Source organism: Ilyonectria robusta, assembly GCF_021365365.1.
Source record: "Ilyonectria robusta strain PMI_751 chromosome Unknown BGZ61scaffold_12, whole genome shotgun sequence".
In the NCBI taxonomy this organism is placed as follows: domain Eukaryota; kingdom Fungi; phylum Ascomycota; class Sordariomycetes; order Hypocreales; family Nectriaceae; genus Ilyonectria; species Ilyonectria robusta.
The window spans coordinates 1,244,127-1,270,169 of record NW_025764446.1 but is presented as its reverse complement, the minus strand read 5'-3'; the positions used below and the strand labels follow the sequence as shown (position 1 = coordinate 1,270,169).

The 26,043-nt window shown below is 55.3% G+C and overlaps 8 protein-coding genes across 8 annotated transcripts; 2 read left to right on the top strand and 6 right to left on the bottom strand.

Moving 5' to 3' along the window:
- Window positions 1-146: 146 nt before the first annotated feature.
- BGZ61DRAFT_354532 (CRAL-TRIO domain-containing protein) lies at window positions 147-1,621 on the bottom strand (the record flags this gene model as incomplete). The annotated part of the gene is made up of 3 exons (XM_046240619.1): window positions 147-1,136; window positions 1,201-1,342; window positions 1,401-1,621. The coding sequence occupies 3 exons, from the start codon at window positions 1,619-1,621 to the stop codon at window positions 147-149; spliced, it is 1,353 nt and encodes a 450-aa protein (XP_046103446.1).
- A 1,421-nt stretch (window positions 1,622-3,042) lies between these two features.
- Window positions 3,043-4,544, top strand: BGZ61DRAFT_533722 (uncharacterized protein; the record flags this gene model as incomplete). The annotated part of the gene is made up of 3 exons (XM_046254045.1): window positions 3,043-3,186; window positions 3,237-4,111; window positions 4,169-4,544. 3 exons carry the CDS (start codon window positions 3,043-3,045, stop codon window positions 4,542-4,544), a joined length of 1,395 nt encoding a protein of 464 aa, XP_046103445.1.
- A 709-nt stretch (window positions 4,545-5,253) lies between these two features.
- Window positions 5,254-7,776, bottom strand: BGZ61DRAFT_354548 (heterokaryon incompatibility protein-domain-containing protein; the record flags this gene model as incomplete). The annotated part of the gene is made up of 1 exon (XM_046240622.1): window positions 5,254-7,776. One exon carries the CDS (start codon window positions 7,774-7,776, stop codon window positions 5,254-5,256), a length of 2,523 nt encoding a protein of 840 aa, XP_046103444.1.
- Window positions 7,777-10,676: 2,900 nt separating this feature from the next.
- BGZ61DRAFT_50466 (uncharacterized protein) lies at window positions 10,677-11,474 on the bottom strand. Its single transcript, XM_046251809.1, has 2 exons — window positions 10,900-11,474; window positions 10,677-10,837 (listed from the first exon to the last, which is right to left on the bottom strand). The coding sequence occupies exons 1-2, from the start codon at window positions 11,280-11,282 to the stop codon at window positions 10,768-10,770; spliced, it is 453 nt and encodes a 150-aa protein (XP_046103443.1). The 5' UTR covers window positions 11,283-11,474; the 3' UTR covers window positions 10,677-10,767.
- Window positions 11,475-13,918: 2,444 nt separating this feature from the next.
- BGZ61DRAFT_50398 (uncharacterized protein) lies at window positions 13,919-14,566 on the top strand. Its single transcript, XM_046251782.1, has one exon. The coding sequence runs from the start codon at window positions 14,062-14,064 to the stop codon at window positions 14,533-14,535; it is 474 nt and encodes a 157-aa protein (XP_046103442.1). The 5' UTR covers window positions 13,919-14,061; the 3' UTR covers window positions 14,536-14,566.
- Window positions 14,567-16,585: 2,019 nt separating this feature from the next.
- On the bottom strand, window positions 16,586-20,348 carry BGZ61DRAFT_454159 (uncharacterized protein). The gene is made up of 3 exons (XM_046246171.1): window positions 19,674-20,348; window positions 17,506-19,399; window positions 16,586-17,456 (listed from the first exon to the last, which is right to left on the bottom strand). Exons 1-3 carry the CDS (start codon window positions 20,096-20,098, stop codon window positions 16,704-16,706), a joined length of 3,072 nt encoding a protein of 1,023 aa, XP_046103441.1. The 5' UTR covers window positions 20,099-20,348; the 3' UTR covers window positions 16,586-16,703.
- A 406-nt stretch (window positions 20,349-20,754) lies between these two features.
- On the bottom strand, window positions 20,755-21,149 carry BGZ61DRAFT_454157 (uncharacterized protein). The gene has a single exon (XM_046246170.1). The coding sequence runs from the start codon at window positions 21,121-21,123 to the stop codon at window positions 20,914-20,916; it is 210 nt and encodes a 69-aa protein (XP_046103440.1). The 5' UTR covers window positions 21,124-21,149; the 3' UTR covers window positions 20,755-20,913.
- A 2,982-nt stretch (window positions 21,150-24,131) lies between these two features.
- Window positions 24,132-25,725, bottom strand: BGZ61DRAFT_479273 (Pre-mRNA cleavage complex II protein Clp1-domain-containing protein; the record flags this gene model as incomplete). The annotated part of the gene is made up of 4 exons (XM_046249089.1): window positions 24,132-24,394; window positions 24,482-24,748; window positions 24,802-25,591; window positions 25,690-25,725. 4 exons carry the CDS (start codon window positions 25,723-25,725, stop codon window positions 24,132-24,134), a joined length of 1,356 nt encoding a protein of 451 aa, XP_046103439.1.
- Window positions 25,726-26,043: the final 318 nt, after the last annotated feature.

The following is a 26,043-nucleotide window of genomic DNA, read 5'->3' as shown; positions in this document are numbered from 1 at the left end:
CCCGGTTCGGTTCGCGTCAACCAATCCACGTGTGCTTGATATCCAAGTCCGTCCCACCCGTGTGTCCTCCTAAAAAAGTAACCCCGTCCGGGTATCCAAAAATTGCAAATTTATATCCTTCACTCTAAAGAAATTGTTCATGTCTTTCATACAACAACCGTCTGGGCTGGTGCGGGGGTCGTGTCGATCGCCTTGCCCTTGTCCTCGCCGTTGATCTTGAGCTTTTCCTGGACGCTGTCACTCAGCAGGGTATCGTCGGTCTGCACTCCGTCATCACGGGTATCTGCATCAGCGGTTTGGGTACCCTCGGCCACCTCAGTCTCCGTCGCGGCGGAGACGCCGTTGGTCTGTGGCTTGACCTCCTTCGTCTCTAGGACCGGGGCCGTAAAGGTCTTTGGGATGGTGCAGATCCTCTCGTTTCGGAGCTTGCCATTCTTGGCGCCCCGGGCGACGCAGGCCAGTCGCTTGCCGTCGTCAACCTCCTCCCACAGCAAAGGTCCGCTGGGGAAGCCCTTGTATCCATTCTCCCACACTACAACGCCTTCCCAGGTCTCGTCTGGGATACTCAGCTGACCAAATTTGTAGTCCAGCTTGCCACCGTACTTCTTGGGGATGTTGCGGGGCTCGATGAAGGTCTCGAGCGTCGACTTGACCTCGTGGTTGCCGAGAATGAAAATCTTGGAGACGGTGATGGGGTCAAACCAGCGCTTGATCCAACCCCAGACGGTGCTGAAAAAGAATGGGGCGCCGATAACGAAGATGCGGTCGAGCGTCTCCGGGTAATGGGCGGTGGCTAGCTGGGAAGCGACCTGCATGTGAGCCTTGAGGTTCCAGAACTGCTTCAGGCCGACACCAGAGACGTCGACAATGTTCGTGCTCATGGTGATTGGGACCTCGGGGAACTCGCGGTCCGTGAGCTGCGTGCAGAATGGCATGTTGAAGCGGGTGAGATTCTCGTAGAGGGCAAAGAGGCGGAGCAGGCCGGAGGGCGTCTTGCCGTCTGACTTGGCCTTGGAGAAGGTGCTGGTGGCGCCGACCTTGTCATATTCGGCAACCGACTTGGCGTCGAGGGTGCGGATCTCGAAAACGTAGAGGGGGATTCCGCGGCGGTCGCGACGGCCGGTCCATTGGGGGTACTGAAGTTGTTAGCGACGGGAGTCCGGGGGTTTGATAAGCGTCAAAGGTGGGAAAGCGACATACCAGCCGACGGCTCGATTCATAGGCATCAAGCTCAATGGTGTTGTAGAGGACCTCAATGTCGTTGGCAACTCGCCATTCCTCGGTGTCCTTGAACTGCTGGAAGGCATCCTCGACGTTCCATCTACGGGCGCGGAGGTATCGGCTATTCCTCTGTCAGCATGACCGCTTCGCTTATCAATCCCGAGACAGCTTCGACGTACAGCAGCAACGGGTCGTCGTGAGACGCGGGAGGGCCTCGCTTTAGCAGGCCTCGCTCCTCGAGCACAGTCTTAAAACGCGTGAAAGCTTCTTCCTCGGGCTGGGTCAAATGGCCAAAGTGGCAGCGCGGGTAGCCATATTCGGTGAGGGTGGAAGCCGACGACTTGACTCGGGCAGCCGGGGCGGAGGTGGTAGGGGAAAGGGCGTCGTGATCGGCCGTCATGATGGCAGGTTGCAGTCGCAGTCGCAGTCGCAAAGATGCAGAGGATGGAAGACGGAGATGCAGATACAGATGCAGATACGGACGAAAGATGCGAGCGAAGTCGGAGTGGAAACAACAAAGCGAATAATCTCTGTCCCGGAGAAAAGAGAGCCAGTAGCCTCGCGCGGAAGTTGCGGAAGCATCGGATGCAGAAAAGTCCCAGTAAAGCGATAATCTCATCATCTGCACCAACTGCACCAACGTCAGCGAGTAGCGACCCGCGTCGATGTGGGCGGGTGGCGGGGCAGGAGCGGGTGTGGGTCGCCTTGAAATGACGTCTACGGGACTCTATTGGCACCTTGAACCCACTAAATCCACTAAACCCACTAAACCGGAGAGCCCTACAGCCCCGTGCCACACCTTGCAGCGCCTTCCAGTTCATCCGGCGCGCCTCTGCAGCGCTTAGATCGCCGTCACGTCGCACTTAAAATAAGGCCGATGGCACCTGAGATGAGATGTTCCGAGTCCCGGATGGCTCGGCCGATAGCGGGCCACCGCACTCGGCATCCATCAAAGACCCGTCTCCATCATCCAGAGTGTCAAGCACCAATAGTGGCCGGGGGTTTGAAATACGCAGTCCGGGGTAACCGCTCCAATTGTCGAATCATCTGTGACCAGCCAGGGTCTGTAAGGTCCGAGTGGATACCGGATGTTGCCTCTATTAGACTTCGCCAACCTTCACGGTACGAGCCGAGCTCCGGATTTTTGGGACCGGGTTTTCGGAATCCGGTTTTGAGGACAGAATTAGATTCAAGGGCTGCTGATATTTAGGGTTGGGACTTATACCTCAATGTTGGGACTTATACCTCAATGTTGGAGGGACTTATACCTCGGTTGGAGGAACTTATGCGTGAGGATTAGCCTGTTAGGGGGAACTCATACCTCAAGGTAAAGGTATAAACACTGAAACTAAACAAAGTCAGGGTAAGAGTTGCCTTAGGCTGATAAAGGCCGACTAAGGCATCAGGATTCCATCTCAACACCAGATGGCGGAGAAGAGTCGACATGGCAACCGTCGCATGCTCCAGATGCTCTGCTCCAAGACGCTCTGATTCACAGCCCTGTGTCATCCACAAGGCTGTTCAGTGATTCACTGCTTTGCTGCCTAGCGGAGCGCCTTCCGTTGCGTCGCGCTCACCTTTCTTCCTCGTGACCTCGTCAACAAGCAAACAAACAACAAACTGAGTCACCCGCAAGCTTCACGCTCACAACGCCCTCAACAATTCATCATCCGTGAATCATTGCGTGGCCTCAGTCGCGACGGTTGCCCAGACTACGGACTACTTCTGCCCCAACCTCCCACCGGCTCCTCCGTTTCCCCTTTCGCCAACTCTTCTCTCTCCCTCTCCCTCTCTTTCTCTCTCTTTCTCTCTCTGCCCAGCATGGAAGCAAAGGACTGGACTTCTTCTCTCTTGCTCACTCAGTCGGGCAAGCGTCCCATCAGCTGTATCTCGGCTGTCTCATCGCCGCCGTCACCGACTAAGCGGGCGTGTTATGACCTTGATTGCCAGAAACCGGATGCTCCTGTATGTCCAAACCGTCATTCATCTTGGCAATGGCTAACTTTGTGTTCCAGGAGATCCTTCAGCCTGTCCCTCGCCACGCCAGGTCCTCGACCGCCTCACTACTAGAGGCCCTGGTCACTTCTGTCGTCCCGGATCTCTCATTCAACGAACATCTCCAACCTGACGTCCGCGCTCACGTCGCGAGCTGGCTTGACGCAGTATTGCCTTGCCCCGAGTCTCATCGGCAAAGACGCCCAGAGTCTTGCCGTAATATCCAGCCACCACTAAGCAGCCCTCCACTCAGCAAGACGGCACCACCCACAATGGGTTCTAGACGTGGCAGCAGCCTGGCCCGCCCCAGTACTCCCTCCTCCTACCGGCCCCCAACAAACCCCCCTACGAACCCCCCTACGCCATCACAGACTGGCACCAGCACGCCCTACACCAGACTGGTTGAAAACCCTCATTACAGAGTGCACTTGGCTGTGAACAAGATCGAAGTTCGCCCCCCTCGGGACAAACTACCAGAGCCCATTTCCGAGCTCTGCAATCTTATTCAAACGGCTCGCATGTCTCCTCGCCCACCCATGACCGATCACGCTCTACAGACCTTGGAAGCGTTTGGCGACATGTCAAGTGAACCCCACCTTGAAAAGTTCTTCCAGAATAAAATCGCCTCTGATCTCTTCATGGAGGATGAAAAACGATGGGTCGAAAGACAGCCCATGGACAGACGCCTTGTCCCTTCGTTTTCCTCCAAGATGAAAGTCAGTACCCCCATCCCTGATACTCTCTACGGCTACCGCGTGCCCGACGACTTCTCTTTGCCGCAGCTGGAACAGCTTTGTGAGAGGAAGAAACCAGAAGATATATTGGTAGCAAATTCCGCAGGCTCGGTCTTTCCTTTCTTGGCCGTCGAATTCAAGGGTGACGGCCCCGTTGGCGGGTGTCTTTAGGTAGCGACTAACCAATGCCTCGGGGTCATCGCCACTTGTGTCAACAGCGCTGAGCGCCTGAACTCTATGATCGAACAATTCCAGCGTCAGGATGTACCGCACATCGACAGCACCGCCTTCGGCATCGCCATGAACGGGATGATTGCAAAGCTCTTTGTATCCTGGAAGAATGGCGACGGCTTGATTCTAGCGCAAAAGATCAAGGAGTTCGTACTGGAACGCCCTGAAGAGTTCATCGCGCTTCGCAACTGCGTCCGAAGCATTGTCGAATGGGGAATGGGTGAACGCTTTACCAACGTCAAGCGCGCTTTGGATATCTTCAGTGAGGAAGAGACGCGAGACGCTGGGGGACCCAAGACAAGGCCTCCCCCTGATGGGTCTTCTGCGCCGAGCACGAAGCGACCGAGAATGTCTGATGCATGAAGAGAGAGAGAAATGTGGCCGATGTGAACGAGCTTGAGAGCGTCTGCGTTGCGCACTTTTTGACTGCCTCGGGTTGCAAACACTGGATTGCGTTCTGGAGGGACGAGGGACGCGTCAAAGGCGAGCACACCGCCGGCTTGATGAATCTTCTGCGCAGCGAGAAGAGGCTGATAATGTCTAATGCATGGGGAGAAATAAGAAATGCGACAGCCAAATGTGATGCGGCCTAAGTCTTGTAGATTACTGTACTACTAATAAGAAATCTCCACTCTGAACCTCAACCCCAATCCTGCCTCTAAACTGCGCACTTCCAGCAACCCAGGATGTATCAGATCACCACTTGGTCAATACGCCAGAGATGCCAGACGCCTTCAGGTGACGTCCCTCCCCCTGGTTCTCAGTCTGCACCAGGTAGGTGCCCTTTGAGCCTCGACCTTTGCTAAATCCGACTCTCTTTCAGCTCTCGTCATTCAACATACCGGGACAGTGTCGATCAAAGGATGTGAGATGCTCTTTTCATTCGCCCTCCCAACAAGGCTCGCTATACCTCGCTCGATGTTCCCAAACTATCCCATCAATTACAATAATGCTACGTTTTCCCAAATCCCAAACATGTCTTTAGACAAGTTTATATATATGTGTATGATGCTTGCCGCCGAAAAATCCTCCCATTCCAAGCTTCTCGCCTGGTGCTTCTCGCTCCAAGTCCTTACTCGATGACAATGTCCGCACCCAGCCGTCGCAGCGGCAGGTCCTCGACCATTTTCTCCAGCTTCCCATATCGCCTGACCACCTCCTTGGCGTCTTCGGGGAAGCTCATACGCATGCGGCCCACGCGCTCCCACACAACCCGGCCCTCACGTTCCGTCCGCTCGACAACCAGCAGCATGATCAGCGCTTCTTCAACGAACCAGAGCAGTGTCATCTGCTGGCCCTTTGCGTGCTGTTCGATGTACTCGCGAATGCCACCCACGCCGCGGCTCAATCGTACATCGACGCTCACTCGGTTGAAGATCCAGCCCCCGGCGTGTGTCTTGGCCTTGACTCGGTCCAGCACAAATGGGTTGGGCACATGAATCCCATATGGCTGGATATTGAGAGCAGGCGGTCTCGGTGGCCTGCCTGAAGCGAGGTCAGTGGCGCCAAAGTCGTAAGCGACGCTGCCGTCCTGGTTAGTGAGGGTGATGTTGGGGGAGTACGTCCACCGAAGGGAGTTGGAGTCGTTTCGTGTGAATTGTGTCGCGGTCACATAGTGTTGGTTGTTCTGCTTCCGTTCCTTGGCCTTGCCGTCAGGGTCGGCAATGACAATCGACGAGAACATGTCAACGGCGCCCTTCCAGCCTACCCACGTCCAACTCGGCATGTGTGTGCGTCGCCGCGCGATCACGCCGTCCTTGTGGTGCCAGAAACACGTCGACAGGGCGAAGAGATCCCGCGTTCTGGCCGGGCCGGTACGCTCATCCATCGGTGGTGTCCAGACAGGGATTCCCAACAGGTTCATGACCTTGCCTCGGCCCATAGTAGTCTCCAGGCGTCGTGAAATTCCCAAGAAAGCATTCAGAGAGTCGTCGTCGTAGGTGAGATCGCGTCGCGTATAGTTACTAATGTGCTGATCCGACTCACGGAAGATGCTCAGCGTGCTCGGTTCCTCAGCCTTGCTGGGAAGTCGTTTCCACCGCTCCCAGCTGCCGTCGATAAAGGACACGCCGTTGAAGAGACCGGGTCGCATAAAGTCGCACATCCGCTGTTCCTCCATGTCATGATACATCTCCAAAGGCAGGACTAGCGACTCGGGGCAACACATGCCCTCGCACTCCCAGTACATCTGTTGATCGGTAAAGATGAGTCGCCTCCTCGCGAGCAAACCTTCCTGGTAGGTCCAACCTCGCGTGTACCAGGCTGAATTCTTGATCGCCAACCGCGGATCCTGGAGACTTGACACCAGCGTGATGTCGGAGTTGACGAACTCGTACTTCGGCTGAGCCTGTCGGGTCGTCGAACCAACTCCAGGCAGACCATGATTCGCATCCTCGCCGCAGGCCGCAATGATGGCAAAAATGGCTCCCTCAAAGATCTCGTCCATTCGAGCAATCTGATTTAGCTTGTCCCTCGGTAGTAAGTGATCCATGCACAAACGATCCACCCACAAATACCGGACTCCCATATCCTTGGTGGCGATGATGGCGTCCAATATGACCTTGGGCCACGTCGTCTCTGGTGTCGCTGTTTTCCTCCCCCACACGTAACTAAGTGCTGCATAGCGCTCAGAGATAGAGGCATCAACCACCCTCGGGGGGCTCTTTGCGCAATCTACCAGGCGGAATCCGGGGAGTTCGCGATTAATTGGCTTTCGTCCACATCGGCCTTGGTGGTAAAACTCGCAATAGCGCAGCCAGTCCTGCCCCACGGACATGTCGATAGCCTGGTGCATTTCACGACCCCAGATTCCCCGTTTGGCCCAGCCCTGGTTGTCGGACAAAGACGGTCCTCGCGAGTGCTTTCCTTCAGACCTCCCGCTAACCGCGCTCACGGCACTGAGAAGTTCTGTCTGGAACTCTGGCATCGTTCTGTATAGCATGCCAGCGCCGCGGAACCAGTCGGCATTTACATCCCAGCTCAGTGCACCATCGCCACTCTTCTTGGGGACGACTCCCAGGAACGCCGGGCTATAGCCCTTGGCTTTACCCTTGGCTGGGTGCTCTTGATCAAACATGGTGTTTGTATTGATCAAGTAGTTGGTATCACGGCTAGAGAAGCCGGAGAGGAAGAGGTCGCCTTCGCCCTCGCTGGGAATGTGTACAGAAAGGAGCAACTTGCAGAGCGGGCACTTGGTGGACCAACGGTTCTCCTCGAGCTCGTGCAGCCGACCCATGGAGTGCTCCTTGTTGTCAAAAGCATCAGCAGATCCTGGATTCAATGCTTTGAGGAAGGACGCGTCCATCTCATCAAAGGTCGAGTCAATATCAGCAGCCCAGCCTGCACATCCCTGGCATAGGGTGGGATCTTGCGGTTGGCCGCCCGATCTGTCGGAGTGGGCGGAAGGGCTGCGGCTCTTGCGCCAGCTGATGCGGCGGATCAAAGACCCTCGCCTTGGCTGTCTCTCATCGTCATCCTCAGGTGGCTCCACGGACAGGTGCTGCATGAGATTCTTGAGCGGGTTCCGCGACCGCCGCCTCTCGAGGACGGGCCTCTCGGGGGCGGTGGGGGTGGGCGGTTGTAGCATGTCCGACATGATGCGTCATGAAACCCGGACGAGGACAGATTGCGGAACGGTGGGAAGGCCGAAGTGCAGAAGGATCAGCGGAGAAGAGGTCGGAGGATGGTCGGAGGGAGGTCGAAGGAATGCCGTACGGACGTACGACCTCCGTGATTCTCGGGGGAGTACCGGCGGTGTCTCGCCCCGTCTCGGCTGCTCCTATCCGGTATCCACTCTTGGCGCCTAGGATGGAGGCGAAATGGAGCGATGGAGCCCCAACGAGCGCCTGCTAGGGGCCTACCGGGATGCTTTTAGGGGATGCCGCTCCACAAGCCAGGGTGAGTTCGTTGGACGTCGCCGGGAAAAGAAAATTCACGGGGAGCCGTGGGCGCGTAGAGGTGGAGGAGGAGGATGAGGAAGAAGGCGGTTCGAGATTCGACTCCAGTAATAGCTCAAGTAATAGCGGTTCGTCGACAGGCCGTCCTTGCCGGTATACCTGACTATCCTGACTATCGACGACGCGGCGGGCGTGAAGCGAAGGTAGAACGAGTCAAACGAGATGAAGGCGGCTGGTGGATGAAGGCTCGGACGTTGAGGAGCAGGGTGGTGGCGCTTGTTGAATTGCAAAGCAGGGGACAGTGAGTGGCCCGATGCGAGATGCGAGATGCGAGAGAGATGCGAGGGAGATTCAAGAAAGGATATGCAGCAGCCCTTGGAGCCTCAGACGGGAGCGGCTGATGGTCGTTGATATGTATTTCTCAGTCGTGTATTTTTAGCATGGAACGAGGCCCGGAGATGGGGCATGCATGGTACTAATAGCAGGCATCCGCAGACGGGGTCGAGATGAATCATGAGCCGCCTTGAAATGAACCATAGATGAGGTCAGCCGTTGGTTGGTTCGAGGTTGACGATCCTTGGCCTTGGCCTTGTGTTGGCCTTGGTCTCGAGGCTTCGTCTTGACCTTGCCGTTGGGTCGCGAGCAACAAACCTGGAAGCGTGATTGATTGATTGTTGTACGGCGAGCCGCCAGCGCATGCAAATTTCAGTGCCCAAATCCACTAATTCGAGGTGGCACTCTTTTGCCTATTGGTTCCCCATCCCTGTTTGACTTGGCGGTCGCCTTGGATAAAGGAATGAGGCTTGTGACCTGGGCACAGCCTCGATGCAAATGAACCCAGTTGGAAAAGGGGGGTATTGAATTTTTTGATTTTTTTTCCTTTAATAGGCTTGTGAACGAAAAATAGTCGCTCCTGTTCGCACCCAACTTGCAAGAAGAAGATATGTTCAGCCAGGCGCAGGTATTCACACAAAGAGTTTACGCACGGTCACACGCACGGTCATGTGAGGCTTGGGAGTAGCTATATCCGGCCGCTTTATGACGTCGGCGACGCTGCCAAACGAGGCCCGGCCCAGCCAACTAGGTATCACTGCGATGCTTCAACCCCAACGCGTTCCACAAAGGCGAACCCGTGAAAAAGGTGCAAATTCCAAAAGGATTCGGGCTGAGATGTCAGATGCCCTACTTTTTTGGTAATTCCCCCGCCTAGTTGAAGGCGCAGCCGGCGTGCAACACGGAACGTAGCCATGCCGTGTATCCGCCATCCCCGCAGGAATCAGCACATCGCCTCAATTCACCAACAAGTGCGAGCCTGAGCCTCATTGCACAGCCCGTTCGGGGTGAAAGGTAGGCGACACGTGTACAAAGGAGCACGTTTATTTGCGGCGGGTTTCAATGTGCAAGTTTCAATGCGCAACATGCCAAAATTCTCACTCGTTTCAATTCGAGAGGTCATGTGGTCGCTTACAGAAGTGGCTAAATTAACACTGAAAAACGTTGTGAGGATATCATCACTTACGACATACGACTAAGCGGGAAAACATCCCAGGGCTTACGGTACTGGAAGCGATATTCTCTGTAGTCTTCAAACGGCAATAAAAGATATCAGCAACAAGGATACTTACACACAACAGCTTACTACGTCACACCACTTTACATTTGCCTACCCTGTACCATCACGGATCCTGCCCAACGAGGTCGTCTGCGAGGTCGTTACGTGAAACTTAGGAAGAACATCCATATCCATGCAACTCAGCCATCTAACAATTTATGAGCCATTCAAGTAGACCCCTTGCGAGTGATCCTGCGACTGAAACTCCCAAGAAATGAATGATGATTTCCTATGCGGTCACGGAGCTTCTCCATTGACGTCTCAGATAGTCAACTACTCGTAGTCGTTCGGCAGCAACCATCTCAGTGGCGAGGGACAGAACAGTGAATGGGATGAGGTGATCAAAGTTACGTCACCAGCCCTTCACTTGCAAACAAAGCCGTTCCACATGGCCATCACAGAACCATTACCCTGTTTCGCCAAACACCGAAACACACACTCCGTCCTGCTTCGGCTTCGGTCCGTCGCCTCAAATCCCCTCTCCGAACCCACGCTCAACTTCCCGACGACGCTAATGGACCCTCGGAAACAAATTCCCCCACGCCAGCAACAAGACGAACGCCCCGTGGCACGCTAAGCCTGGTCACGACCGACGCTGATACGTAGCTCGACACCGCGGAGCCACTCCTCCGCTCTTCTGTCGCGGCCCGCCTTTTGCCCCCCATCCTGAGCGCGTATCATCCCGTGGTCAGCTTACCGTAGAAGGCGATAAAGTTTAAGCTAGCTTGGCCGATCTTGCGGCTGCGGCGGATAGATTTAATCGCCAAATCTCGCCGTCTCGCCCGTGCTGCTAGATGCGGCGCCACTCTCGCGGTTCTAACCCGAATCACGAGACAGCAAGCTGTCTTATTTTGGTAGGCATTCACGAAGAAATGGGAAACAGAAGATTCAGGCATGCAAGCTCAATTCACAATCCAGCGATGTGCTACCTCGGTTCCTGGCCGCGCCAAGTCGCCTGCCCGCATGTCTCTGTGCTACTGTGCTACTCCATCTCCGATATGTTGTATTCTGATCTAACAAGCTCGAGCACGGCTTGCGGCCGAAGACGTCTCCTGTTGAGTGTCCCAGAAACCCATCTTCAATATCCGTAGAGTCCCGAGTTGAGACGCCGAGATGTGTCGATCGGAAGAGGTTGAAGAAATTTAGTGCTATTTCCCCCAGGTGTTAGTGAACCCAGGCTACTGACGAGCACGCAGAAGTGTGAACTTACGGAGCAAGAGGAGCAGGAAGAGCAAGAGGTGCCAGCGCAAGAAGCACCGCAGCAGTTGGAGCAGTCGCTAGAGACACGAGTGTTAGCCGGGAAGCTTTTGAATCGATCGCAGCCAGGTTCCTCTCAGGGTATGCTCCTTGAAAAGGCTCGAGGCTGGGGGGTAGGTGCAACTCACCAAGGAGCCATGTTGATTGTTTGGGGTGGAAGAAGAATCTTCGAAAAAGTGTGAGTTGAGTGTTGGATGTTTGAGTTGAAGAGTAGATTGTTGGATGCAGAACAAAATCGAATCTTGGAGGGCGACGAGAGCGGCTTCTTATACTCGATTCCATCCGCACGAGCCTCTCATCATCCCACGCGCCGACCTCTTGAGAAACCTGTAGCATCCAACCATTTCCGTTGCCTGATTATCGTATGCTGGGCGTGGGTAGTCCTGAGTGGATGTGCTCCACCACCGATGCATGGAGCATGCCCATCGACATTGGGTCTTACACTCCCTCATGAAGTGGCCAACCAGGGCAAGGGGACTCCAAACGTCACGCGGCAGCCCTGAGCTTCACCCCGCACGCCGGCGTCATCTTGTTGGACTGTACAGTCCCGTCATTGGTTGGGATGTTGTGGTGTGGCAGGAGTGCCGCTTCACATTAGGCGTGAACACCCAGGAAGCTTTCCAACAGCGGCGAAAGACCATGGCGCCATAGAGTTTGGGGGGTGGACGTTCAAGGCGTGACGGCGTGGAAATGCATCCCAAGAGAGCAAGGTAAGAGGCCTCAAAAGCAAAGACGTCCTCGTAGGGTGCCAGATGTCCTACAGCTGAGGTGGTGTTGCATCGCAGTGCTCATCGGTTCAGCATCTCCTCCCCGGCAACGCGCACAGTGAAACCAGCGGCAAAGTACGGGTCTCTGCGTGGGATGGCAGGGAACATTGCCATGCCGATCGTTACTGGTGGAGGGTGCCACGTCAAGGCTTCCAGACGACCAGGACCGACAACCCAAAGGAGACACATGGACGGGAGGGCACCTGGGCTGGGCTGCTGAACCCGTTAGCTCTCCCTAGCTTCCAGGGACGAGGCAATTCTTGGAGCTAGCTTCATGAGACACGGAAGCTCTTGAGGGTGGGGGTCAGGAAAGGTGATGATAATCTGGGACATGGAACCGCCCGAGCCGGAGGCCGAGCTACGAAGTGTGGCCCCCGTCACCCACACCGGTGAACCGGAGCCGGGGGTGTGTGTGGAAGGGCCTCCGAGGGGGTGGTACTTGTTACACCTGGAACGACAGGAGTAGTTCCCACTTCGGGATGACGGACAGCCTGTATGTACCCGGACAAATGGGGGAATATGGAGAGAGATGGGTCGGATTGGTCGACAGGGGAGGATGGGTCCCGGTGTAAGAGAATAGAAAGAGACCCGTGGGGATAGGACAGAACATGACTGAATGTGACAGGACTGACAGGACATGTGAAAGACCTGCACGAACGACCAAGTGTACATTGTACATGGTACGGCACAGCGGCCGAGTGGAGGCTAGGCATGAGCAGGACATGGCCGTTTCGATGTGATGGTGGAGCCAGCAGACACTGGTGGATCATCGGGCACGACTTTGAGAGTGTCCGATGGATGGCTTCAACGAGACTAGAGACTAATCTAGCACGGCAAGGCGTGGTAGGCTAGAGTTGATCCCTGCGTGACGGAGCTGAGAGGGTGAAGGTAGAGACGGGGAGTGAGAGAACACGAGAGGCAACAACGTGAACGGGACTCGAGAGTGAGGGATAATATGGAATGGGGAACACGGGGAACGGGGACGGTGATGGGGCCACAAAGTGCATTGCCCAGCAGCCGCCCAAGGAGCCACTCGACTGGAACCGGATCCGTTTATGCATGCATCCCACGCATACGTATTTCTTGGGGGCGCGGCGTCGAGGATCAAGCATATCCGGCAATGCTTATTGGCTGTACGTGGGCAGCCGAGCCGGTGAGGAACGGGCAGAGACGGGGAGAATGGGGATAGACGGGGGCCAAACCATCACGGCGTAGGACTACTACGTCGGTCGGCTTTAGTCATGGGAACCATCCATGGCTGAGACGGCGTGGGCGTGGGAGTCTGGAAGCAGCGTGGCTGATGCTGATATGTGATGGGGATAGGCTTGTGACCCACGCCGATGAAGAAAACCCGAGACTAGTAAGAAGGATGGGGTGGCCAGAGACGGAGATGAGGAGACACTATCCTCCATGGGTGAAGAGGTAGATGGGGGTACAATAGCAGGGACAATAACGACGACAACAACATTCTCGGGAGCGAGAATGAGGGAGGAGATTTGAGGTAAGGAAAACACCAACATCAGCTTACCTGTGCGTGGCCATGGCTCGACAAGACAACAATCTAGTCAAGTGAGCAGAAGTATTCGAGAAATGGCTTCATCATGAGCCGAATACCGGGAATGGGAGTGGGGAGAACCTATGTGAGGGCAGCTGTCTTGTCTCTCTACTCCTTTCTCAGACCCTGCTGCGTGAGCCTACAAGCACAACGACAGCAGCAACATCAACAACGTCACCAACAACAACAACATCAACACAACGGTTAGTCTTTGTCATACTTCATGCTCAAGGCACCAACTGGCTCCAGCTGGATGCCTCCAGCCCAGTCTACACCCGATCAACAAGGGACACGCGACACTACCCCCGTCTGGTGGCCCAGCCCTTCCGGTTTCCAATGCAGGGAAATGAAGAGGCGTGGGACGGTGAGACCGAAAAGTTGACAGGCCGAATTCCAGGGGTGATCCTCTTTCGTGGGGGACAGCGAGAGAGAAAATTCTTCATCCAAGCATGGCCAGACCTTGGGCTGAACACGTCCACGGGTATGGGGCCATCGGCCAGGCGTTAACCGACCGGTGAAGCTGAACTGCGGGATATTTTCTTGTGATTCTTTTGGCTCTCTCGCTTAGTTGGATTCTCGGCCAGGAAGATGGCCAGGAGAGAACCAGCAAGAGAGGCGAAAGCAAAGAAAAGGGGCGCATGCCTCGTTCGGTTCGGTCGGTCTCGCTCGATGGGATAGTGGACTGGCGCTCTGCTGAAGTTGATTGTTGCCGTCGGAGACTTGATGCGGTGTTTTCGTTCTGGCGGAGTTGAGGACATGAGATGAGAGACTGTTGAAGGCTCCGCTCGTTGTGATGTGTAAGTCGATCGAGGTGAGTTGTTCCAGGAGAGTTGTTCCGGATGAAGTCCAAGTCGTCGCCAAGACAGCGAGCCAGACGCACCGAAACGAGTCGATCAGGAGGGAGCAGGCAAACAGAGGCCAGGCCGGCTCTTTCTTATACTCGCGCATCACCGCCAACGCCGGCAGGTCTCAGCCTCATCCCCTCTCCCAGGGGGTGCGCCGACATGCTGGGTTGCAGATTGCACACGATGCAACGACGTTTGGGATCTACAGCACCGCAGTCCTGCGGAATGCACGCCATCACCACCTCCTGCCACCGGTGAAGCCAGAGGGCGGAGAGGCGCCACGAGGCGTATCTGAGGACATCAGGGTTGGCCATCAAGGTGCGCCGTGGCCATCAGGGTTCTCACCGCCCCGAGCCCAATATCGCCAATCAATCCGTCGAGCTGTTAAGGTGATACCGGAAAACCTGGTGGTGACGCGGTAAATTCTATGTATTGAGCCAACAACTCGCCGTGGTGATATCACGACTTGGAGTTGGGCCTGGCTCTATGGCGGAGAGAAAGCGGTGTTGAGGTTGCCAGATAGACAATTCCCCGTATCTTGCTTGACTTGAAACTTGAATCTGGCCATGCCAACACACGCTTCTTCCACATAAATTTCAATGCTCAGAAAATCAAACTGGATAAAGAATACCCGGGAATTTTCTTATTGTTTCTCCCTTTTCGTTACTGTTATCTTTGCCTCCTAGTGCCTCAGCTTTGGTTGTGGTCAGGTGCCTACTTCCGACTCCATGACCGATCAATACTCGATGAGCCTTCCAACTCCCCACCGGATGAAATCTACACCCAAAATATTGATAACAGTTATAGACTTTGGGTCTTCCTGTGGATGACGCGTATTGCACACTGCTTGCCATGTGTAATCAATCTCTTAGTCCCAACGACACCGCCTGCGACTCAATTGTTTCACGATGCAACCCTCGACGAAAACATTGCCTGCAACTCTCTTGTTCAACACAAAGCTCAGTCATACCGTTCCGTTCAAATCCGATCGAAACAATAGATGTTTCCATTTCCACGGTCAATCGTTGCTCTCTGCTGTCGGAAATATCACGCCACTCCGACCCGATTCTCAATTGTGCCAACAACCTATATCCGAACGCCATGGAAGCAAATCAACAAGATAAACTCCAGGTATATTTTACACATGCCATCACGACAAGGCTTGTAGATGCTCGCCATCTCTTCGACTCCCTCCTTACCCCCTAACCAACTGTCAAGCCAGACCAGTAGTGTTTGAAATTATTTGACGTCTCTCTCAAGTTGCGCAGCCCAAGGCCACTTGATTTCGGTTATTACATCCAAAATACAGGCTTCTCTTCTTGTCTTACGCTTCTAACCTCGACATTCTTGTGTCTCACCAACATGCATTGGCTGGAGATACGTTGAGCTAAGGGGCGCTTAGGCGCCAGATCAGCCTTGCGTCACGAACCTAATGCATTTGTCTTGGCAGTGAAGACTTGCAGGCGGGTTAAGATATCTAACTTCTCCTCGTATGATATCATTTAGATCTTTCTCTTTTCTCGTAGTCCGCTTCCCGACCTCGAGGACCAGTCGGCATGAATTACGAGGCCGGGTTGCGACTCCTGCGACTGCATTCCTACTGCTTCAGGGCGACTCGCAGACGACTTCAAGCAGAGCACGCCTTATCCTAATGCGAGTACAAGCTCCTTTGCATCACTAGAGAAGGACTTTTCAATCCAACCACTATCAACATCGAATAAAAACCAACACATAAGATCAGCAATCATCTGACCAGGCCCGTCACTGGCGACCATCTCCGACCTCCAACCACAACCCAACATGCCCAATGTCACGGAATCGGTCGACAGCACCTCCTTCAGCCAAGACAACTTCCCCGCAACCCCTCCAGGTGCGTCTTACTCTCTCGAAGCTCCACCACACCTAGACATCTGAGCTGGGAACCTGGCCAATAGCATCGTGGCCAAACGGGCCTCATTTCATGCTCGACATGGCCTGCCGCCCGCGTCGCCATTTGGTCCCCTTATTCCGAATTGCCGTACATATTCAGTTGATGGCTGCACCATCTAGATTGGCTGCCGCCGGCAGCGTCCTTGTCGCATGACTTCTCTAGTCTGTCCTCGCGGTTTGAAGTGATATCATCACGTCCCAGTCTGGCTAGTCATGCAGGACCGACGGGAATGTGCCCACCTGACGCATCCCCGGGTCGCTGATTGATTGATTGCTTGATTGATATGCAGAAAGATAGGCACGTAGCTCGGATGGCTTCGGTCGTCAAGTGCATGGATGGATACACTCTTCCATTTACCCGATTTATCCCGGGTGTGACATAGGCAAGTTGGCTTCAAGATTAATGGCCAATCTCGGTGCACGTCAAGATGTGATCCATTCTTGACCTCAACTTGATTCATCTAGAGTTTTTCATCCATTCTGGATTACCTTGTCTTGCTAAACTCTGTGTTATGGCTCTGCATTTACGCCGAACACTTAACATGACAGGAAATTCATACATTGACTATAGGATAGTAGCGATACTCATGCTAGCTAGACATTCTGACCCGCCCACCCATCCTTAAAACCTGTCCTCCACTCCACAACTCATTGCTTACACCTAGACTTCCACCGCAGGGCGTTTGTCAATGCCAAGCTTAAATCTGCGCTTGACGGCCTTGTAAATCTCGAGGAGAGCAATGTATGTGACAACGCAACCCGCGACGACACCCCACTCCCAACTGAGACCCTTGTGCTTGAAAACTTCGGTATTGAGAACGGGGATATAAACGACGGGGAATGTGGCGAGGAAGCCGCCAACAACAGACCAGAAAAGGAACTTGTTGTGATAAATGGTCTTGAAGACCGAAAAGGGGCCAGTCCAACGCTCATCCATGGCAAAGAGACTTCGGTGAAAGTGCTTGACCTCCCAAGCAGTAACCAATAACAAGAAACTCAGGGTTGAGAAAGTGGTGGCTCGGGCACGGTACACATGGTCACAGCCATGTGCAGAGGGCTCGTTGCAACCCTCAGGCATTGCGTAGTAACCTCTGCCAGACGCAGCGTAGTTGACAAGCATGAAGGCGCACAGACAGAGAGAGCCCATAAAGGTTCCGTACATGAGCTGGTCACGGACGAGATCGGGGGTGAAGACTCCAGAACGCAAGCTGCGAGGGGGGCGGCGCAAGATGTCCGGCGCAGCTTCTTCTAGGCCCAAACCGAGAGCGAGGGGCGAAGACGTGATGAGGTTAGCCCAGAGAATTTCCAGAGGCGACAGAGGGAAGACGGCAACACCGCTTTCGTCTCTGAAACAAAGACCAATCAGAAGCAAAATGACTTGTGCCAAGTTGGACGTGAGAAGATGCAGTAAGAACTAGGGCTGTTAGCAACTGAACATTCGTAACGTGTCAATGAGCTCTTACCTTCTGGATATTGTCAGCGAGCCTTCGGCCCTCCTCAATACCAGTCACGATAGAAGCAAAGTTATCATCAGTTAGGACCATGTCGGCGGCTTCCTTGGCAACGTCGCTGCCACGGTCTCCCATGGCGATACCGACATCTGCCTGCTTGAGAGCTGGCGAATCATTGACACCATCGCCAGTCATGATACAAAAGGCCTTGCGGCGATGCAGAGCCTCGATCATACGGACTTTGGTTAAGGGGCTGCAACGGGCGAGGACAACGGGCAGGTTTTCCAATTTGTCGATTTGCGCATCGGTGAGATTGCCAAAGTCCGAAGCAGCCATGACGGCGTTGGCCCTCAGGGGCATGTCGCTCTTAAGAATTCCGACTTCGTACGCAATTGCAGTGGCAGTCTTGATATGATCGCCAGTGACCATGTGCACAGTTACGCCGGCTTCACGGCATTGGGCGACGGCACCGGCGGTTTCGGGACGAGGAGGATCATAGAGGCCGGCGAGACCAAGAAACTCGAGCTGGCTTTCAACCTTGGAACGGTCATGAAGCTCTTGCGCTTCTCCGTCCGCGGTCTTGGTCGCAATGCAGAGCACTCGCAGACCCTGGCCAGCGAGCTCCTCAGCCTTGGCTAGGATTTCGGCCTTGAACTCCTCAGTTTCGTTTAGTTTAGTTAGGAGAACCTCAACGGCTCCTTTGGTATAGACCTTGTAGGCCTTTTCGACATGATTTCCGTATACCACACTCATGAGCTTGCAGGACGAGTCAAAAGGATGCTCTGCAATCAGAGTATCACCAACCGGCCTGTTTTGGCCAAAACGCATAGCAAAGACCTTTAGGGCAATCTCGGTAGGTTCGCCAATGGCTTTCCATTCGGCATCTCCGGATGCGGTGATGACGCTACTAGAGTCAGTCTCCGGTTCCTTCTTGCCGTCGGATACCATGGCGTTGTTACAGAGAACAAGTGTGTTGAGAAAAGCGTTGAGACAGCTTCCGGCCAGATCCCTGGACCAGGAGACAGTTCCACTGCCGGGGTCATATGGGTTCGCGGTACCCTCAACCGTTCCCAGGAGATTTCCGCGAAGCCAGACCTTGCGGGTGATCATGCGTCCTTGTGTCAGAGTACCAGTCTTGTCGGAGCAGATGTTGGTAACACCACCAACAGCCTCGAGAGATGGCATTTGACGGACAATGACGTTGCCGCGGACCATTGCTTTAGTAGCAACAGCCATTGTAACGGTCAAGACAGCAAGCAGGGATTCGGGGATAACAGCCACACCGACACAGATTCCGTACAGCAGAACCTCGTCCCCTATTTTCCACTTGCTGACGGAAAAGACGATGATGGCGAGTAGGATAGCAAAGGCGAAGAGCAGAAGGGCGAACTTGCTTAGGGTCACCTGGAGGGGGGTGCCCTCGAGACCCAGGATGTTGCGAATAGAGTGATAAGCCTTGAAGACAAAGGTGCCAACGGGCCCCTTTCCGGTGGTGTCATTCTTGGTCTTGCGGAGAAGTTCGGCAATTTGGCCAACTTCCGTCTGCATACCAGTTGAGATGACGATACCGGTAGCTCGGCCACGGGTGACGGAGCTTCCAGAGTATACCAGGTTGGTTCGGTCACCGATGGGCATAACCGGGTCGGTGAAGACGGCTTCGGGTTTCTTGCTGATGGCAACGGATTCGCCAGTGAGGAGTGCCTCATCGGTAGAAACGTTGATGCCTTGGACAAGTCGCAGATCGGCAGGAACAACATCACCAGTTGCAAGGGAGACTATATCGCCTTTGACCAGCGTTTCCGCCTTGATAGTTTCACTGTGGCCATCGCGAATAACCTTGCACTTGGGAGTAGACAGAGCATACAGAGACTGGATAGTCTGTTCGGCACGGTAATCCTGGATCAACCTGATAGTATGGATGTTAGCGTCTGGTGAGGAGCAAGGAGTCGAGGGAGCCCTGGGAGCTTTGGGATTCGGCTTCGGCCTTGGGGGCTTGGGCATTGCGAATCACTAGGCGTCACCGAAAGGAAGAGAAAGCGGGACGGGGAGGGGATGCGCTAGAGATGTATAGCAAGCATGGCAATGCAAGGCAGAGCAAATAGATGGATGCGAGAGCAACTTCATCAAGTGCACAAACAGATGTGCGTGTGCGTGCGTGTGTGTGTAGCAACAGAACATACCCTACAACAATGTTGAGGACAATGACGGCAGCGACAACAGCGCCCTCGATGTAGTCCTGGATAGCAAAGGACAGGGCTGTCACAGCGATGAGGACGACAGTCAAGGCATTGGCGACCTGCTGGAGAAAGATCTCCCAGAGCGAGACGCCCTTGGCGCCCTTGATGGAGTTGGGGCCGTCCCGGGTCAACCGGGCGGCAGCATCGTCGTTGCTCAGCCCATTGAGGATGTCGGTGTTGAGATCCTGGGCAACGCGCTCAGGCGAGAGCGTGTGAGGCAGAGCAGACTTCTCTATGAATATGTCGGGGGGTTCCGCTATAGGCGGCTGGTCATCCTGGCCGCTGGCGGAGCTGGCAACAGTCGACGAGTCCGAGGTGGCGTTGGCGTGAGCTGCACCATTCGTACTTTTGCCTTCGGTTTCTCCCATCGAATGGGTGTTGGGTAAGCTAAAAGATGCTTGGGACGAGTTGAGGGATGGTTGTGGTTTAGGGATGCCGGTTGGAGATCAACCAGAAGAAGAGGTGAGGGTGTTGGTGTAAGAGAGATTGGCACGAGACCTAGGGAAGAAGAAGAAGAAGAAGAAGAAGGAAAAGAAGAAGGAAGGAACAAAGGGAAGCCGGCCTCTTTATTTCCAAGCTCCGGGGAGGGGGAGACGATAAGACAGGGACGGGAAGACGGGAAGGAGGTACAGTCAGAGTCCACAGAATCGAGAATCCAGGACAGCAGTCCGACTTTCGAACTGTGCGGCATGCGGCTCGCAGCGACGAGAGAAGGCGCGAGAACCGTGACAAGAAGCAGTAGCGGGGTGGCCACGCGCCTTCCGTTCCCAGTTCCACCACTATCCACTTTTGCACTTGGCATACGCACAGGTGAGGCGGCGATGGAGACATGTACACTGACACTCAAAAGATGGATAGCAGGTAGGTACGTACTGCACACCTTGACACTTAGCTGCGCCGGCAGCCATCCACACACGGCCACACGGCTTCTGAATGGGATCCTCCTTGTCTTAGTGGTCTTAGCGGAAGCCACCCTGGTCCATCTCCACACATGCTCACTCACCTCACCTCAAGACTCGCCCAAACGCGCCAGAAGCCCCCGCCAGTGCCGTTGCCGCTGTTCCGTAGCGATGTGTGCTCCCCGGCGGGCGTGGCAGCGTTTTGTGACGACCAACTGACGAGTCGCCTCCGGCCAGCCATCGCAGAGCCACGCTACGGAGCTCAGAGGGATGGATCGTCGAGATTAGGTTTGGTGGACCTCAGCGATGGAGTTGCTGCGATTCCGCGTTTGTTGAGGACCCGGGAGCGACCTGGGGCGACTCGTACCACGGCTTGCCAATGGTGGCTGCGCCGGTGCGTGGAGACGGACACACAAGTACCGGCATGTCGCCGCGAGTACTCTCGACTGGCTGCTTGGCAGCATGGCGGAGTCGGGCAAATTAGCTTGCAGCATTGCTAGGGTGTTATACTCAAGTCGAGAGCAGCAGGGGTCGGCTCGCGGCATCATTGCGTGTGCACGGAGGGCGAATCTTGTTGGTGGTGTTTGAATGAGTGTTCGGCCATGGTGTTAGTGCTCGTGTCGTCGGTGATGGTGGGTGGGTTTTCGTTGTCGTCATCAATCATCAACCGTCACTTGGCAAACGAGCACAAGACCGATCACAACAGGAAGGCCAAGCCAAGGGGACACAAACCCGGCAAACGCTTTGTTGGCAAATTAGCCGCCCAAACGGAAATGCAGCAGCAGCGAACAGCTATGTCCTACACGTGGGGTTGCAATTTGCCTACGGACAATAGCCCCGACCCAACCTCAGAACACTTTGCGGGGGAGGGGTCCAGAGGGGCAGACAGCGGCGGGGGGAATGAACCGGACGACGACACCATCAACCGCAATGAAGCTGAAAAGGATAAACAAAGGAGCCAATTGGGGCGTGCGATGGCATCTCCCGCAAAGTATCGTTTCCCGAGACCATCTCCTTCGCCTTCATTCCCCCCACGGGAGACGCTCGCAGTCTCAATTCCGCCAGGAGACAATGGCTCAAGACCCCACGTGCTCTACAAACTTCTTGGGCGAGAAAACAGTGGCGGCAATCTACAGTGGGTCAAGGCCCTGGTTGGATTGCCCACAGCGCATCCATCCTCCTCCGTTGCAACCACATGATCATCGAGCCAGGGTGCCTCACGTAGCCAATCACTGCTCCCTTTTTCCACCACCCTTAGTTTGCCTCCCACTGCCGCTGTCGACAGAAGGGCAATCCTCGGTTGGAATATTTGCTTCGCCTCGAAGCCAAGAAAAGCCAAGACGTCCTTCCTTCCCTGGCAGCAAGTCACAGACCCAGGACAGTGTAACGCCGACGGACTTGGCAAACTCTTATCGTTTGGTCAAACGAGCCGGTAGGAAACAGCACCATTCCGTCGTCGTCTGGCGTGTGCTCTCGCCTTTCTAACACCACGCGACTCGGCGGCCTAGATCAGACCGGGCTGCTGGATAGTGAATGGCGATAACGTTAGATACACAACATCCCGCCTCCGTTACGCGTTAGTTATTCACTGCGTTGGGAGTGAAGTGAGGGGCAAACCGAGCCGGATAAGTAAGCTTGCTGGTCCGTGGGAGCGCTAAACAGTTAAGCTTAAGCACTCTCAAGGCTTGGGTTTCATGGCATCATGGATTTGGCCTCTTGGCAGGTCCTGTTAAGACGGGGCAGTTTCCCGTCTTGTGCGTGAAAAGACAGAGAAAACATGGGCAACATGGGACAACGTGGGCGTCACCACTTGGGTCGCCTAGGGCGGCTTGTGCCCCGTCCGGCTCCGCTCCGGTCTAATGCGGGCCTCCCCCCGGTGAGTCTTGGCTGCCTCAGTTTTGGTCGGCATTGGCAAAAGAGAGACAGAGCAGTGTGATGCATACGTAATTGACGGTAGCATACAGGAATTTACCGTCCATGGGGTAATACGTGCATTCTTGGCGGTCGTCTTTGCCGCTAACTTACCTCGTCTCATGTCAGTCCACGAAACGCGGCAGCACCCTAAGAACCCAGGCTTAGACTGCAATGCTTGAACCGTAATAACAAGGTGGTATGCAACACATTAGCCATTATTCGGACGGAGTACCCACTTCACATCTAGTACGAAAACTAAGGCAGGAGTGCGATTTCTTTCGCCGGCAACCTTCGCTGAGAGCTGAGGGTGAGGCGGGCGTCGTCGGCCGTGCTGGCCCGGTCTCGCCGGCCCCCATTTCTCCAGACCGCCCCCGGCGCCGTGCTGAGCCGTCATCGGGAGCTTCGGCGCGCCAGCTAAGCTTAACCGACTGCTGCCGCTCCCCGAGGACCGGCATCCCGCTCCGGGCGCATTTTTAAGTATCGATAGAGTGAAAGGAGCGGTGGAGGAGTGGGAGTGCACGATATGATCGCCGCTGGCCGGCCCTCTGCAACATGCGTCTAATCGCATCCGTCAACGAGCTCTCTCACTCGGCACACGTCAATACCTCCGTCTCGGAAACCGACCTTCTCCTCCAAATCGTCCCATATAAGTCCCCTCGACACTAAAGGTATATTCGCGTACATTCTACTCCAAATTCGTACCTACAGTCCACTTGCATCCCTACGACTGCAGGCCCAATAACCCACGTCCCACACCCCACACCACCCACCCACCCACCATCCGGCTCTCAAGACCCGGATGGAATCCCCCCTCCACCAAGCAACGCCCAGCACATCCTTGATTCGCCGCCGGCGCTGTATGATCGTCCGCCTTGTGAAAGCAGCCGCCAGCAAGGGGGAAAGAAGCAAACGCGACGAAGGGGATTAGGAAGGTCCTGTGTACGTCGGGATAAGCAGGGAGCCCCATGCGGCCTCCCCCTCCGGGAGTCGGGTACATGCCGGTGGTCGGTTTCACGCCCAGTGGTCGGCACACTCCCGGTATGTCGATGTCGCCGGATTAGGGAAGACGATGCGGTAGGGTTGCGATGAGCAGGGAGGGTTTTGCATCGGTTGGGCTTGTGTTAGTTGGGGTTGTGGGAGCTAGGATACTCGCAGGCTTCAAGTTAGGAGCTGCAATCTACATCGAAAGACGGCAATTACATTGGATATTCTTAACCTGAGGCGCCTTTCTGTAAGCGTTCCTCATACCAACTATGGAAACAGGCCCGGGATGTACCAACATTGCCAGGATGTACTGTATGACGAGGGTGAGCATCACGGTGAGGAGTGACATCTCATCTCCTACGCCAAGACATATGCGAATCAATCAACTCGCAACCGGAGTCAGAAGTAACTCCGAGGGCATGCAACGGTATCCATCCGTCCACAGATCTTCTCGGCAGATGATATTCGCACGCTCACACATTCGCACATGCTGTAGATAGATCACCTATTCAGTACGGTACATCAACGTGTCAACAGCAAGCCCCTCGTCTCACAAGACCGTTCACAATTCCAAATATACTGTATTGCTCTCTGCCTTTCTACTCTATCCCAACAAGTTGATGTACGGCTCCGGCCACTTCCCCCACACCAGCGGCTGGTCGCCAAGGCGCCCGCTCACCGTAGCCAGGAGCTTGATCTTGCGGCGTTCCTCGTCGACGTCCGACACGTAGACGAAGCCCATGACGCTCGCCGCCCGGACCGTCTCTGGCGAGTCCTTGGGGGACGCATGCATGATGGCTAGCGTCCAGTGCTGCATGGGCGACGATGGCGCTTCGCGGACGAGAGTTTCCTCGCCATAGGTAGAATCTAGGAGGTGGTCAGTTCTTTGTCCAAGGTAGTGGTTTTAATCCCGACAATAGAGAACCGCAGAGAAAGAATGTAGGAGTCACGTACAGTCGGAGGCTTTGTAGATGACCACATTGTCAAAGTCGACCTGTTGGATCAGGGGGCTCAGTGTCCGCCTCGCATCGCCAAAGAAGTACTCCTTGATGGCAGCCTCTCTCCAGTGTTGCATAAAGACCTCGTCTCGAGCCACCACGCCGTCCGAGCGGTCCAGATGGACGACGCTGATGGGCTCCCCGAGACTCGTTCGTTCGCTGCCGAAGCGCCGCATCATCTCGGCGTTCGTCTGCGCAGGTCCCACCACGACAATGACATTGACTGCGTCCCAGTTAGCTCTGTGCCCGCGCCGCAAGGTTTCGGGTTGTGCGTACTTGAAAGTTCGTCGACGAGATGCGCGATGAGGTCCATCCCAACCTTGCTGTCGTCGCTGAACCCGACGGTATCCACAATGACACCGGAGCTGCGGACGCTCACGTCCTCGCTCAGGCGTGCGCTGGCGGAACCGGCCATCTTGCTGGTGATCTCTCGGTAGAAGTCGGGGTCGGCCTCGGGCGACTCGCGGCCGTAGTAAAACACCAGGGGAAGCTTCACGGGCACGCCGCTCGGTCCGCTGGTCGGGGTGCTGCCCCAGCCGTCCACTGCCTCGGGGTCCATGACGGTCGCAAAGACACTCGCGCTCAGCGTGCCCGGCAGACTCAGCATGCCCTCCCTCGGATCCGTGTTGACTAGTAGTGGCTGGTAGCCCTGTCGCGTCGCGTAGCTCGTCAGCGTCTTGACCAGCGTCGTCTTGCCGGTGTTGGCAGGGCCCGTGACGAGCACCCGCGGACCCTCCCTGCCCTCTCTCGCGGCCATGACGCGCATCTCGTTGAGCTGGCCGTGGAGGTTCAGGTGGGCATTTGCCGGGTTCTCGGTCGGGTTCGCATATTCGGTGATGAACTCGCGCTCGCAGCGGCCGTCAAGCTCGAGCTCGCAGCCGTGCCACGACAGGATCTTGGACTTGATGCCGGAGAAGGTGTAGGCGTTGCGCGGGGCCAGCTCGATGCCGTCCTTCTCAGCGGTGCCCGAGAGCAGTTTGAGGAGGAGCGGGGAGCCCAGGGGCACTTGGAATCGCCATTCTGAGGCGGGACGGAGGGTGATGACTCGGGTGGACGAGGCGGTGGGCTGTGGTTGAGCAGAGTCGGTCAGTCAAGCAGCTTCAACTCGGTGCTGGGCGCCTTTGTCGCTATGCTGGATAGCTCCAGCAGCACGGGGATGCTCACCTGCGCGGGAATCTGGCCCAGGCCTGGAATCGACATGGCCAACTACATCGATTGCGGAGTCGAGCCGTGAAGTTGGACTTTTTGCGCGGGCGCGCGGTGGACTACGGGGCGGTGCGTGGGGCCGATGTGGAAGCTTTCCAGAAGCCCACCCTTGGCAGTCTAGTATTTCTTAGTGGTGGTTGGTCCCCGCAAAGCGACAGAAATACGCAGACACATGATGAGTACATTGTTGTGAGTTCTTGAAATTCTTATTCTGTCGTCCTCTTCAAGTGTGTACACCGAACACCCAGAGGGTGCTCCTACGACCATCACATCACCGTCGTCACCGCCTCGCAGGCAAGATCTAGATCCCAT

Excerpts from the sequence above, each read along its gene's own strand:
- BGZ61DRAFT_454157 (XM_046246170.1), bottom strand. The coding sequence starts at position 21,123 with ATGCTGCAAGCTAATTTGCCCGACTCCGCCATGCTGCCAAGCAGCCAG.
- BGZ61DRAFT_50466 (XM_046251809.1), bottom strand. The coding sequence starts at position 11,282 with ATGCTACAGGTTTCTCAAGAGGTCGGCGCGTGGGATGATGAGAGGCTC. Across the intron at positions 10,838-10,899 it reads CTTCCTGCTCCTCTTGCTCC|CACTAAATTTCTTCAACCTC; the intron begins GTAAGTTCACAC and ends TGGGGGAAATAG.
- BGZ61DRAFT_50398 (XM_046251782.1), top strand. The coding sequence starts at position 14,062 with ATGTGTAAGTCGATCGAGGTGAGTTGTTCCAGGAGAGTTGTTCCGGAT.
- BGZ61DRAFT_454159 (XM_046246171.1), bottom strand. The coding sequence starts at position 20,098 with ATGGGAGAAACCGAAGGCAAAAGTACGAATGGTGCAGCTCACGCCAAC. Across the intron at positions 19,400-19,673 it reads GTCCTCAACATTGTTGTAGG|GTTGATCCAGGATTACCGTG; the intron begins GTATGTTCTGTT and ends CCATACTATCAG. Across the intron at positions 17,457-17,505 it reads TCGCTGACAATATCCAGAAG|TTCTTACTGCATCTTCTCAC; the intron begins GTAAGAGCTCAT and ends TAACAGCCCTAG.